Source organism: Lepidothrix coronata, unplaced genomic scaffold (genome assembly GCF_001604755.1).
Source record: "Lepidothrix coronata isolate B3197 unplaced genomic scaffold, Lepidothrix_coronata-1.0 Scaffold123, whole genome shotgun sequence".
NCBI lineage: Eukaryota > Metazoa > Chordata > Aves > Passeriformes > Pipridae > Lepidothrix > Lepidothrix coronata.
The window spans coordinates 364,144-378,761 of NW_016690303.1; the positions used below are offsets into that span (position 1 = coordinate 364,144).

General features: G+C 41.0%; 1 protein-coding gene across 9 annotated transcripts in view; it reads right to left on the reverse strand.

The window, feature by feature from the left end:
• NHSL1 (NHS like 1) overlaps positions 1–14,618 on the reverse strand; it is a 181,592-nt gene that overhangs the window by 33,237 nt on the left and 133,737 nt on the right. For 8 of the 9 annotated variants that reach the window (XM_017825923.1, XM_017825927.1, XM_017825926.1 and 5 more), the window contains exon 3: positions 5,893–6,020. In XM_017825923.1, the coding sequence (XP_017681412.1) occupies positions 5,893–6,020 (128 nt within the window). Of the gene's footprint in view, positions 1–5,892; positions 6,021–6,105; positions 6,175–14,618 lie in introns of those variants that run through there. The other variant, XM_017825931.1, reaches the window with a different exon arrangement.

Genomic DNA, 14,618 nt, shown 5'->3' on the forward strand with positions numbered 1-14,618 from the left:
GGCACAGCAGAAAGACTCCTTAGGTGGTATATTCTGCAAGACACGGTTCTTTCTGCATTGTCTTTTCTCCTCGAGAGTGATCCTGCGTGCGTTCTCAAAGGCATCAGCAGCGTTACAGAGAGTGTGTCTCCAGGCCTCCCGATTTGAGGCCAGAGTAGACCAGTTATGTTGATCAATATGGCCAAGGCTGAGATGTTGTTTCAGGGAGTCCTTGTATCTTTTCTTCGGGGCTCCTCTCTTGCGGCAGCCGGTGGTAAGTTCACCATAAAGCAAGATCTTAAGGAGGCAGTGATCCTTCATCCTGGAGACGTGCCCTGCCCAACGCAGCTGCGTTCTCAGCAACATGGCCTCAATACTTGTGACTGCGGCTTGTTCTAGAACAGATGTATTGGTCACATAACCTGACCAGTGGATGTTTAGGATTGTCCACGAATATGCATTAGAGGGGAAAAAGCATGAACTTTCAAATGGGAGTTAAAATTAGAATCCAGAAGAAAAATGGCCTATAAATATCCTATAGACAAGCTATATGGCTCAATAAGCCAGAGCCTCTCCAACGCCTTGTTGATATACTGTCCCCCAGCCAACTCAGCTGCCGAGATACAACAAAAGGATTTCACTATCTTAGCACATTCATGCTATTTGAGAGGTCCCAGATGACAAATGAGTTTATGCTATGTATCTCTGCCTAAATAATCTGTTTATTCTAAATATTTTTTATATTCCAAGGGCTTATACTATACTCTTTGAAAAAAGATGGGACCTCCAAGAGGAAAATTCAATCCATACAAATTCTACTTTTCAGTAAAGGGACTTCAAACTTTTAGTCATGTCATTTACCCTCCTGTCTACTACAACTGCTTATAAAATCATAATTTCTCATAAAAACAAAATAGAGAAAAAAAATCAGTGTTGGAGAGAGCAGCCATACCATTTCAGCTGTCTATTATGTTTGCCGACATCCTATTTCTGCTCCACTGTTTTACTAGGTTTGACAGCTTCATGTGCCATTTTCTCAATGCAAAGGGATCAGGACAAACAATAACAGGGAAAAGAAACCCAAGACCCAAACCTGGTCAATTGAGAATGGCACTTCACATGCCTAATTCAAAACATGGGATTTCACACCGTGTTACAGAACACAGTGTTATATATGTTATGGTTATATATTTATGTGAATTTACACTTAACATGAATTAGTCATGTCTTGCTCTATTTTGTGTCCTCTAGCCCAAGGTCACCATTCTGGTTCCCCCAGTTTTCATAGAATATTCCATTTTATTACTTCTACGCACAGATCTTCAGTTGTACTAGCCAACTTTGCTATCCTACTAAATCCTTCGTTTCATAACCATCACTGTCTCAGTAAGGAAGGAATTCTTTTGTCAGCAGAAATCACTGACTATCAAGCAAGTTATCACCGTAACCGCAGAAATGTTCCTTTTTTCTTCCTCTACTCTGTTGCAACAGGATAAAAACTATAAGAACAGCTGTACTGTTTGGAGCTCTAAAAGGCTATCTAGTATCTGCCTTAAAATAACGACTAATCAATGATACACAGGTGAAATTTAAATCAGAGGATGGAGTCCTCCTCCCCCTCCAAGAATGTACCCACTTGCTTTCTAAATCCATGTAAACTTTCAGCATCCACAATTCCTGCAGCAGCTGCACAGTGTGAGCATGTGATGAGTGAAGAATTACCCCCTTTTCTTTGTTCAAAGATTTTCTGTACTCACTTCCTTAAGCTTTGGCATTTCATGCATTACGAGCTGCTGTCCCAACTCAGTAAACTGAGTGGCATTTAAAAGAAAACCCTTGCAAATGGTATAAAATACATGTGTTGTTTACAAGAGCAACGCCATGCAACTGCAGCAGAGGGACAGGGAGGACAGCTGAGGACACCATCACCACCACCCAGAGGTATCTTCAGCTCTGCTAGACCCAAAACTGAAGCACCCAACTGCTTTAGCTCCTCTTAACACCAAGCAAAGTTTTGGATTAGACCTCCTCAAGTCTAATGCAGTTAGCACTGCATTAGTTGTTTTCACTTAATATACGAAACAGTCTCTTGCAGATACTGCAGAGTTTTATAACAGATTAGCTGAGCAGAGTGGCAAAAATATACTTTGTTCCCCCATGAATAAGCAAAATAAATATTTTTTTCACCCAAAGTGTAACAGACTGTATCAAGGTAAAGTTCATAAGCCAAATGACAGGACCTAGGAAAAAATACTGGGAGTTTTTGGCACACAAACATTTTCATAGATAGAATAAAGACAATATACTGCATTCCTGGGAGCAGGTACTCTTTAGCTCACATTCGTCAATTAAGAAAAATACATTCCTCCAAACTAGTAGAGGTTTCCCTTGGCTAATTAAAAACCAATGACGCAGCCAATTAAATAAAACACAGTGTCCACTGGGGGAGGAGTTTCAAAGGAGGCAAATGTTAATAGACAAAAAGGGAATAAAAAATTCAGCAAAGCAAGTAAATACAGGATACTGTTCTGCAGACAAAAGGGAGTAGAGACAAAAATAAAGGAAACAAACCTGGCACGGCACTCTTCTGTTGAGCAGCTGACTTTTTTAATTGCCTTTTTTTCAAGCAGAAAAAAGAAGCAGGTAATGACTGAAGGCTAAGAGCAGAGTAAGACTGCATATATACTAAACACTACAAGAAACATCAAGCTGCAGATATGGCAGCTGGATGGTCCCACTCATGGGCAAGGTACCTTGTTGTTCCAGGGAACCAAGTTACAGCAGGCGCTAATGCAAGACTGAGAGATGCAGTCTAACAGACTAGACTGTTGAGTGAGACAAAAAGAAATAAAGAGAATGAGTGGTAAAAAGGGAAAGATAAAAGAATAAGAAAAAAAACACACAAAAGATAAATACTGTTAACATACACAATGTATACATTTCAGAACATAAGGAGAACTAGAGTTTGAAAGCGACATTTCAATATATCTTTTACACTGTTAAAACAGAGCAGTACTGAAGGACAGGAATAGCTCTCAAGCTGTGTAACCAACAGTGGTATGTAAGAAATGAGAAAGAAGGAGACTGGTCACAGCACTCAGATGTAAAATCCAGGTAAACCAATTTAATCACCAACAAACTCAATTAGAATCAGTATTACAGTGAAACTTGGCCTGTGCTCCATTAATCTAACTTGTAAGAATTAACATTAAAAGTAAAAGGGTAGTTTCAAGAACTTAATGTTATATCAATTACCATTCAGATACTCCAACTTTCTGTGTTCTCTAATTCTGTTTGCTCATTTTTGAGTTGGACCTGCTTCTCCCTATTGGTTTTCCCTTAGAAAAGCAAATGTTCTGCTTACCTTAGACATTTTCTAAGACTCACACTGAACCAATGTGCTTTGTGGCATGACTATTACCCTCTGCTGACAGACATCCACCTCCACAAAACCTGAGAATGCTTATGGATTGAGGTCTCCTCTCATATCACCTAGCCATGGCTTCATATTGTCTCTGGTGTAGACAGACAAGCAGAATATCTGGCTATGGGGTTTTTTTTAGAAGCAGATTAAAAAAAGTAGGGAAAGATGGTTTCCTTTCTGAAGCCACCATGCAGTAACACATTGTTTTTTCTACAAGTTGGCAATTATATCAACTAAGAAGTAAGTTTCCTAACAGTAAATAGCTATTCATCAACCCATCATTATTCTGCTGTTCTCAAATTTCAACTATTAAGTGCTGCATGCACAAAATTTAAATGTTGGCTTTTCGGCTTTGAATAGACAATAAGGCTACAAAGCTTTCATCTAGTGGTGAGGAGTTCACATTTTGAATCACAGGATTTTTGGTGACCCCAGTTCCACACTGTTACTGAAGAACTCTCCTGACAGCTGAAATATGACTCGAGCAAGGCGTAAGACTTATTAGAATTACTGGCACTTTACCAGGAGGATAATAATTCAAGTTCAGAAATCTGTTGTGGTAAACGTTCGTTTAAAAAAAGAGTAGAGCTTTTGCTGTTACAAAAACAAGAAAAAAAAAGCCAATTAAACAAAGATACTGGTCAAAGGACTCCACAAAACACTGAGTTATACAACATGAATGGAGAATCATGCTACAGTTTACAAGGAATTAATATCTTTCTGAGCTGCAAGTAAGAGTGGCAGGGTTAAGGTTCTGAGATAAGCAGTAACAGTCAAGACAGTCAGTTTGGCAGCTATCTTTCTCCACAGCTCTGAATCATCCTTTCAACTAAAAATATTTAAAGGAACCTATTTCAAATTGAAATGGAAGCGCTATCCTACCCTTGAAGCATACTAGTTGGATTATTTTTTTCCAGAATGCACAGAAATTGTTAGTAACACATTAACACTCAAAAAAACGCTTAACCATGAAAAGGATGACAGCTTTTAGTCTCCAAGAGTCCTCATGCACGCTTATATGCTTTCATTCAAATTGTCAAAGAAAAGTGTATTTATATTTTTTAAATGTTGCATTAGTTTTACATGTGCAGATGGTTGTCTGCTGCACAGCACTGGCCAAAACCAGTCAATGACATATATACATGCATATATGTGCAGTACATTAATAGCAACAAACAATGTGTTAACACTTTCCCCAGTGGAAGTTCTACTGATTTCAGCAAAGTTTTGCAAATTATCATTATAATGCATTCCACAGTATGAATGTGCTTTACATTCTCGGCCCACTGCCAGTACATACCACAAACAACTAAACAAGATGCTCTAACATTTCCTGCCAATACACAGATAAATGCAATCATCACCTGAATGAGAGACCGTACATATTCCACAACACCTTTTATTATGTGATTAAAAGCCATAGAGGATAGAACTGAAAAAACTGTACCCTTTAAAGTGCATTTTCAGGGTCTGCACGTTTTGCTGAGAGACAGAGTTATTTGGTCCATACTACAGAGGGACATATGGTTTAGTAACAACTCAAAAAAATCAGACTGTGTTACAACCACGGATATCCTCCCATTCTCTAAGCAACAGTAGTTTCTGGCAAACTATTCTAGAATATCTATCTTGAAAATCCCAGGAGCTCCAGCATTTCAGCTTTGGACAGCCAGGCTCCAGTGCATCTTGCTCTTGACCGAGCAGTAATGTCCTACACCACAACACCAAAGTCAGCTTCTCCTTCAGAGCCCACAGGCACAAGAGGGTAAAGTAAGGACAGGGGAGTAGAATTTCTCTTCTTTAGAACACTAACTCAACTTACTCAACTAGTTCTGTAATTGAAATGTGTATAAATTGATGTATATAGCAATATATCTTCACAACTTCCTTAGGACTTGTGCTTAACTGTCCCTTCTCTTTATTTGTTTCATTTCTTTCTAGATTCTAAGCTAAGCACTCTAGGAGTTGAGATGTGGGAATATAAACCGAAAATCATGAAGTAAACTGAAAGAAAGCTGACCCAACTTAGTGGGCAATCTTCATTTTCTGGATGCCTTTAGCAAAAGTTGTGATGCACGAGGACAAAGGCTCTGTCTAAGTGTATAACTGCCCGTATTAGCAATTCAAAGTGTGCACCTATCCAAGTTACCATTTGGTTATGCTGATGGTTGGTGAATAGTTCTTCCTGCTACTTGAATGTAAACACTTAACAACTACCCTTGCTAGGGTCTTCCCTCCAGAACATCACCAAACTCCTTCCTGCTTTCACATCCTGAACCTGCGACTGGGAACTTTGTATCAATGCATGGGAATAACTGGGATTTTTAAGAGACCCTGAAAGTCAGGTGACCTAATATCACTGTAATTTAAAGGAATAAACATCTTCACGATCTTCTAAAAATCCTGTCTTATTTGAAAAGTATTATGGCAGGCAATTAAACTGTAGCAGGCAAGTATTTTTTCCAGCACTTTGCCCCCCCCTCCATTACCTTTTGTTCAATTTCTTCATAATCATCCTGGTAACTTCCACAGATTGCACTGGAGGATGAGGAGAAGGTGGGGCCCTGAGAGTAATACTGTGAGCTCCGGTAGCCATCCCGCCGCAGCTTGTCACACTCTGCCAAAAAGAAAGAGAGCCATTACTGTTTATGCTTGGTGTACAAAGCCACTTAAATATTGAATACTTTTCTGAAGATGTTTACCATGCATTAGCATTGTCTGACCCAAGTAACAGAACCCAACGGCGCATTTTTCATATTTGTATCTATATTTCTGCCTCCCTCACATGTATTATATACGTAAGCCCACATGTAGCGTATTAACCCAGGCAACGACAAGTGCTCTGGAAAAAAGGGGGAAATAGATTTATTTATTTAAGTGAGGCCTGGCTCAGTGTCTTGACAGATGGCAGCATCTTGCAGGATGGGAGATGGAAGCATGTGAGTAACACCAGGGGTCTCATTTGCCAGGCCGGTAGACATCTCTTATATGCCTTACACTTCAAATGATGTTGCTTGCTACTCAAGCACCATCTGCTAAATAACTTTGGCACTGACCACTTGCCTTCCTGTTCGTGGAAGCGACCACTTACTGTGACTTTGAAGAGAGGAACGCAAATTACAGGGATCTCAAAATCTCATGTTGCTGCACAGCACATATAGTTTAATACAAAGAGTTTCCAAAGTTCAGAAAGAATTCAGAGCAAACATGCATCCCCATTCACAATAGCCAAAATCCCAGTCAGCATCTCATCTCCCTCACCAAGTTTTCCACAATCATCTTCCTGCCTCCTAATTGATATTCAGTGTGATTGTGCTAAAGAATAACAGACGCCAGAGCAGAAGGAAAAATTAAACGTTCAAGATGAGGCAACCAAATTCATCAGACCAGTCAAACTGTTAGCTTTACATTTCTAAAGACAGATACTAAAATCTGTTGAAAGATGAGGAATGCAAGAACAAAATTAAATATTTGGTATATTTCTGTCTAAGGAACGGAAATTTCTGCACAATACACAGGCATTATCACAACACAAAGCGCTTTTAACATCTCTTGCTGGAGAAAGACTTTCTGTGATTATATAATCTGTCTGCTTATCTTGATCTTTTGAATATGCCTTAAAATGGAAAACATGCAATGCTTATATGGTGGTCAAGGTTTTAGAGAGGCTTTTGCCTGGCAAATGGTTAAGTCGAGTTACAAGCTGCAACTCCAGTGTACACGTCCTCTTTTTTGTTCAGATGCTTCCGAGACTGAGGTCTGGAGGACTCCATGCTGATGGGTTAACTGACCTACGGCAACCACAGCTCTACAAGGATTTAATCAGTGTGGACTCCCCTGTATTGCCCAGGCACACTGAGAAGGCAAGCTGACCATTTGACAACTAGCCATTTCCATCAGCGTCAGACATACATCCTTGCCTGTGTATCAGGGGTCAAAAAGGGCAGTATGGTGTGAACCTGTCGCTTCTCTCTCAATTCAAGGACCAAGGGTGGTGGTAGTGGGTTTTGAGATCCAAATCAATTGCTACATCTCAGGAACAGAGGGTTAGTAACCCTGTTTTTACCTTTTTCACATGTGCGAGCATGCTGACAACTGCAGATCTGACAAACTGCTGCTGTACTTCAGGAGGGGGCTGAAAAATGACTGTCAGCAACCACAGTAAAACAAATTCCCCCACCACCCTTCCAAATCTGGTAATAGGTGCAGCCAGATCCAGCACATAACACTCGCAGATGCAAGCACTCTGATGTTGGTTTGAGCTACAAATTAACAGGGATACGTGGGCTGTGGCAGAATAAGACAGCCCAAAGACTTGCATCAACTTATAGCATGGGTTAACATGCTAAATTGTCAACTCAGACACTGCAACTTCAGATCAGTCATTAATCACTGCAAACAAACATGAATACAACCTAAGGGCTGTGTAAGGATGCAGTTACTTTTTCCTCTCATATTTGGGCTAAGGCTTAAGGTACCGGCTGGCCACTCCTGTGACTTTCTCATATCAGGCATCACGGCATGCCCCAAAAACCATGGTGGTTTGACCTGGGCTAGATGCTCACCAAAGCTGCTCTATCACCCTCTTCCTCTGGAGAGAGCTGGACAGGCAAGAGAAAATATAATGAAAGGTTCATGAGTTGAGATAAGGACAGGGAGAAATCACTCACCAGTTACAATCACAGGCAAAACAGACTTGACTTAGGGGAAGTAATTGAATTTATCACCAAACAAAATCAGAGCAGGATAATGAGAAGTAAAGCAAATCCTAAAAAACACGTTCCACCCACCCCTCCCTCCTTCCTGGTCTTAACTTTATTTCTGGTTCTCTACCTCCTCCCTGCTCAGCAATACAGGCAGATGGGGTATGGGGGTTATGGTCAGTTTATCACGTATTACTGCTGCTGCTTCCTCCCCAGGGAGGACCAGCATGAGGTCCCTCCCACAGGAGACAATCCTCCAAGAACTATCCGATGTGAGTCCTTCCCAGAGGCTACAGTTCTTTAAGAACTGCTCCAGCAGGGGTCCCTTTCCACAGGGTTCAGTTGTATAGGAACAGCCTGCTCCAGCGTGGGTCCCCCATAGGGTCACCACACCTACCAGGAAACCTGCTCCTCTCTCCACAGGTCCATAAGTCCTGCTAGGAGCCTGCTCCACTGAAGGCTTCCCATGGAGTCACAGCTGTCACAAGACCCTTCTGGAGGTGACAGGCTCTTCTGGAGCATAACAGATGTGTGTTCTGACACTAATTGTTTGACCTTATTTATTCTCCTAACCAAGGAGGTGAAAATGACAAATAGTGCACTTCATGAAACCTAGAAGAGCTCCAAAAACTCAAGGAAATCAACACTTGAAGGTCTCAAGTCCACCACAGGTTCAAGAAGACTGACAACAACAACCTGGAAGCCTATCAAGCTTACAACCTCCATTTGTCCACACCACAAAATAATATCAGAAACTATTGCAGCAAACATTGCTACAGCTACAAACCGCTAGGAGAACTACACCAACAAAAAGATTATTTGTCCCCAAGAACAGCTTTTCTATTTATGTACTGTTACTGTACATTTTGCAGCACAGCAGGAAACACACACTGTGGATAGCACCCAAGGCCAACAAACCTCATCAGAGGCTTTGGGTAGGTATCTTTTACTTCACATTGCAACAGCCCACAAGCACAACAGAAGGTCAAACATTACATCTAACTGAAGCTACTGCTGCTGCCAAACCAGCTGAGTGGCAACTGCTGTTTAAAAACTGTTCTAGCTGGAGGTTCCCATGCTCCATCTCATTACTATTATTAAAGGTGTACATGGTCTTCTCAAAGCAAATAGGTTCATATTTTCAGATAAAAGGTTTTTATTTTTGTAAAAAAATACCAATGAAGAAGCTAGAAATACTTACTCTAGGAAAGACTCCAGATATGTTCCCTTCTTCCCAGAGGAGCAGTAAATTGTCCTATTCTGATAATCCCAAACAGAGAAGAGCACTATACACTAAGCAAAAAAGCTCATACGCACATTATTTCAGATACATCTGTACTGAAGATGACTAGGTGACAGAAGGATCCATCCAGTTGCAGTTATTAAAAATCTCCAGTTTTAAGCATGTGACATTACATTCGTGCCAGCTGAATCAGGGATATACACATTCTTGATTGCACTCAGCAGCAGGGCTGTCATTTCCCACATTATCCAACATACAGAACTATGCACAGCCTTTCCATATTTCTGTCAAAGAACTGCCAGGGCAAACCTCAGGCAACTGCATTGAGCAGGACACAAATACCTGCTCCTGCCAGATCAAATCTGCAGTATATGCTGCAGTCAAACTCAAAGTCATAATTTCGCATGACTCTGATCTGAAATGTGCAATAATACGATTATGCCCCAGACGAACCAGTTTTATTCACACAAACACTGATTATTTTCCCAGGAAGATCAGAAAGTGTCTCTGCCTCAGCAATTTCAACTGGTGGGTACGCTGGGTAGTGCCACAGCTCAAAGGCTGGCTCCCCTTCATCCCCCAACTGTTTCTGGGGCTGAGTGTGAAGGGATGCTGCCTATCATCTGCTTCTCTGCAAGTGCTTTTCTGGTTAGCTAACACCACAGATTAGTTCTTGTTCTTCTATTCTAGTGGTACATTAAATTTCAAAGCCTCCTCTGTATTACAAGAGTTGCTTAAAAATTGCCCAATACCATCATGTCCAAGTCTGCCATATACCCAACCACTCGTGTTTGCTCAGGATTGCAGTACTGCAGTTTTTGTTAAATCTTGGCATCAGAGATAAGTGTGCTGGGGATGTGTGCTGTACATCACCTATCTCTGCTCTTTTCCCTCCTACTAAATATGCTGGAGAACAGGCAGATACCAGCAGCACCACACTGAGAGCAAGGGCTCAACTGAGCCAGGTGCAATTCTCCACCAGAGTTTTGAGCCACAGGGACTGAATTCAGGGCTGTTGTGAATAACTCAACCATGTAAAAGCTTATGGACTTTGTGACAGTCAGGCCAAGTGTATGAAAATACCTCTGACGTCTCTCAGCCCAGATCTTCTCTCTATTTCATACATACAACTTGCATGTGATTAAATCTGCCCCTGAGCCAGTAACGCACAGTAGCAAGTCTCACACACAGAGGCAATTTACTGCGTTTCCAACAACTTGAAACCATATTCTTGCATGGTCATTTGAGCCATAAATTACAGGAATGAACAGAAGGCACAGCATTGATACCTCAGTAATTCGTCTGACATGGTATTACCATGGTAAAGCAGGATTAACATTTACCTTGTCAGACCTACACGCCGTACTGTGCCGGGACAGATGGAAGGCTGGGTTTGCTGGGAGAGGACCGGATGCATTGGTTCTTTTCCTCTCCTTTAACCAACTTTGGTAACATTTTGTACCTGCTGAGCTTCTAGCAGTAAAACTGGTTGCAGCATTTTGAAGTTTATATAAAGTAAAATTCATCACCCTACCAGAAGCCTAACTGGTCAGAGGGAGATGGACTCAGTAATTTTCAGAAATTTTCCATATTTTTTTTTAATTGTAAATGAACTGTGCAAGATTAGGTATCATTTTTCACAAGCTTCTTCATAAAACTACTATTTTGCCAGGATCAGGGTGTCCCAAATTGACTTGGTTGCAGGGAGAAAGGCTCCAGGTGCTGGTTTTCAGGGCCAGACCCCATCAGAATCTGTGACCTCTCCTAAGTTGCAGCCCCAGCAGCAGCACAGAGCCACAGCCTTCTCCAACCACCCCAGACCAGTCCTCCACACCTCAGGCCTGAAAGTGCAGCCATCACTCACTAAATTAGCCCTAATGAGATTACTCGTGCAAGCAAACACTGCTCACATGACTGTTCAGGACGAGGCCTTAAGCTCTCACAAGCATGTTTAAGGAGTTCAATACAAAAAACCAAACCCACATTTCTAAGTATTTATTAGTAACCAGCAAAGGCACTGATTAAAGAATTAAACTACCATGATATTCACTGGTATAAACTTAGAAACTTGGCATCAAAGTTATTCAGGCATCTAAATAGCTCGAACTTGCTTGGCGTAACTACCCATCCCATTGGATGGGTCAATCAATGAAAGCCAAGAAAATAATGTCCTGGAAACACGTGAATTTTCCCTGTATCCAAAACCAGTACCTAGAACTCAAGACTAATTGCTAAAACTCAAAGAGAAGATGCAAATCAGATCAGGAGCTGCTCTCCAGTGGAGCAGATATGTTGCCTGCCTGGCAGAGTTGCCCAAAACTGCTAGAAGAGAAACTCCTGGGTACAGATGTAGATAGGGGAAAGACCAGTACACACTTCACTTATTTTTACACCACCTCTTGCTGTCTCCTTATCAGCAAGAAGGGATAAGCGATGAGCTGACAGACAGCTGCATCTGCATGCTTGAAAAATTATGTCAGCTGAAGTCAGGGTGACTTCTTGGCAGAGCCTTTCATATTGTAACTTGTATATTTCTTTCTCTTTTTTATTTTTTCTTCCCTTCCCCCCCCTTTTTTTTTTTGTACTAGAGAGAGGCTACTAACTGCAGAAGTCAACTACAGAAACAAATCTGCTGATTAGTATATTAAAACACATTTATTCATTCATTGCACATATCACTGGAAAACTGCTCTAATCCCCGAGGTCAGAAATCTTTTTCGGTTTTCAAACATGTAGCCAGCTCCTTCTTCTATAAATACCCACCAACATGTTCCCCCCTAAGTCACAACTATAAACACCATCTTACAAGTAGCTTTTCAAAATTTCACCTAAAACCAGACAGATTGTAACATAATATACATCTGTCTTACAAAGGTAAACTTTTTAAAATGACCTCTTACTTTATAGGTTACACTGCACTTTAATAATCAAAGTATGTACTATATCACTGCTTTTGGTTTTAAAAGAAATTGTTTTCACCACCAGTAAATAACCGCATACCATTTTAACTTACTTGATACATATTTTGAATTTGTTTTTCCAGTTGAGTTGAGACAACTAAGACCTCATGGGCTTGTGACAGAGAGGCGTGGGTGTCAGAAGACCTGGATTTCTGACTCGGCATTACTTCCTCCAAGCAAATCACTTTGAGTTAGATCCAGTTAAGAACTCACATCTTACAGACATGACACGATCTAAATTTCATGTATGCGCCTCCTAAATTCAGAGTCCAAGCAGGCATGTACACTCTGCCTGCAGCATATGACTATATAGAGAGGCATCTCAGAATAAAGCCAACTAAAGAAGAACTTGAGATGCCTTAACTCTCATCCTCGCCACATCAGTAATGACCAGCACTGGGTCCAATGCCATAGATCTTTCTCATGAGGGGCAGGAGAACATAACAAGGATGTCAACATCTTTACTTCTAAGGTGATCTTCATCCAACAGTGGCTTAATGTTTTGCAAGTTAACATATTTTTCATTTAGATACAAATTTAAATTCTTTATAGATGAGGTGAGCACAGGCTAAATCTCCACCTTCCTAATGGTGTGCTCTGAGCATTAAGTAAAAAGGTTGTCACCTGAAATGCAACAGAAAGAGTTATGCTTTTCTAGGGATCATTCATATGGTCTGATGGTGTGTACTAAGACACTCTGAGCACCAAACTGGGACCTCTTCGAAGAGCACAGCTGTCTCTCAGCCTGCTCACAGCACTGTAGTAAGATGTGGATAAAATCAGGGTAACTCTGGACTACACCGTTAACCGGGAAATTTCAGGGAGGGAACTTTTCAAGATAAAGAGCTTGTTAAGAATCATTATGCCTGGGACCATAATTAAAACAGACACCCTAGTTCAAAGGCCTCTTTGGTTAGTAAATCTAACTATAATTACTACCTTTCCCTCTGTGACTCTTTATGGGTCCCTCATTTGTAAACTGGGGTTAAGAAAGCACAGCTCTCTGTGTGTGGATGAAACAGACTATATAAAAGCACAGCTGTACAAAGGCAAACTTGTTTCTCCCAACTATCTCATGCTAAATATGACTCGGAAAAAAAGCAACTCAATTTAATTCCAATGCAGCAACTATTTTTGTCCCTGGACCTAAATATGCAGCAGACAGCTTGCCTCTACCACTTTACATTCCTCCGAAAAATTCACTCAGCTTGGATCAAATTCCATTTCCTTTAAATGTACAAATCCCCGTATCATCTGCAGAACTTGACTATCACAGAGAGTTTTTCTATATTGAAGCTTTGAAATATGTTGTAATGCCACAGCAATGATGCCCCTGTGTAACATCTCAACTGTAACCAATGCCGACTGCAAAGCAAGTTCATGAACTTCAGTTGTGATATATCCAGTGCACCATTTTGTTCAGACTCCTAGTTAAACAGGTCAGGATTTTCAAGAGATGTAGTACTGTTGCTGCCCAGCTGGAAAAACTTTTGCTCAACAGCTTTATCTAGGTGCTTTGGTTGGTACCAGCCTCTGCCAATCCAGCTACCTTCCTTATTATTCCCTTCTCTTAGCCCAGAATGCACTTTTACATTGGTATTTCTAGACCTTTTATCAGTACATACAGAAAAACCTAAGAGAAGCCAAGAGACAGCAAACAGTGGTACCCAATGCATTCTCCCACAAACAAGTGCCATATGAGGTGGCAAGTTTTCAACCCACCAGGAAAACTTCATTGTTTACTTCAAGGCCTTCTTATTTGATGAGTAAAAAGAAAGGTCTATCAGACTTTTTAAAAGACTGCTATGCATGTTCCCTCTCTTGAATAAGTAGCCAAGTCCAGCCACACAGATAGCTTTAATGACAGACATTGTCCACAGTTTCCTAGAAAAAAAGATGTCTTGGGCTCCAACAGGGATGAAGGTAACCCTAACAGAGGGCTGCTGGACCCTGTGATGGAGAAGTATGTTGAACGGGTACTTCTAAGAAGTCTTACTACTGAAAGTGAACAAATGTATTTATGTTAGATCTATCCCCTCCAACACACAGATGTTGACCCTCTCATTGGGAAGCATGTCCTGATGTGGTAATTGGAGGCTCAGTCAGGCTGGGAAACTCACTCTTTCAGACTAATTCTCCAAGCTGCTTCAGGGTTCAGCTGTATAGATCATAGAATTATAGAATCATAGAATCAGCTGGGTTGGAAGGGACCTCCGAGATCATCAAGTCCAACCCTTGTAGCAGCACAAGGATAGGGCATGAAAGTGCAACAGTAGGGGGAAGCAAGTACAGTTAGATTTATTTTCAAT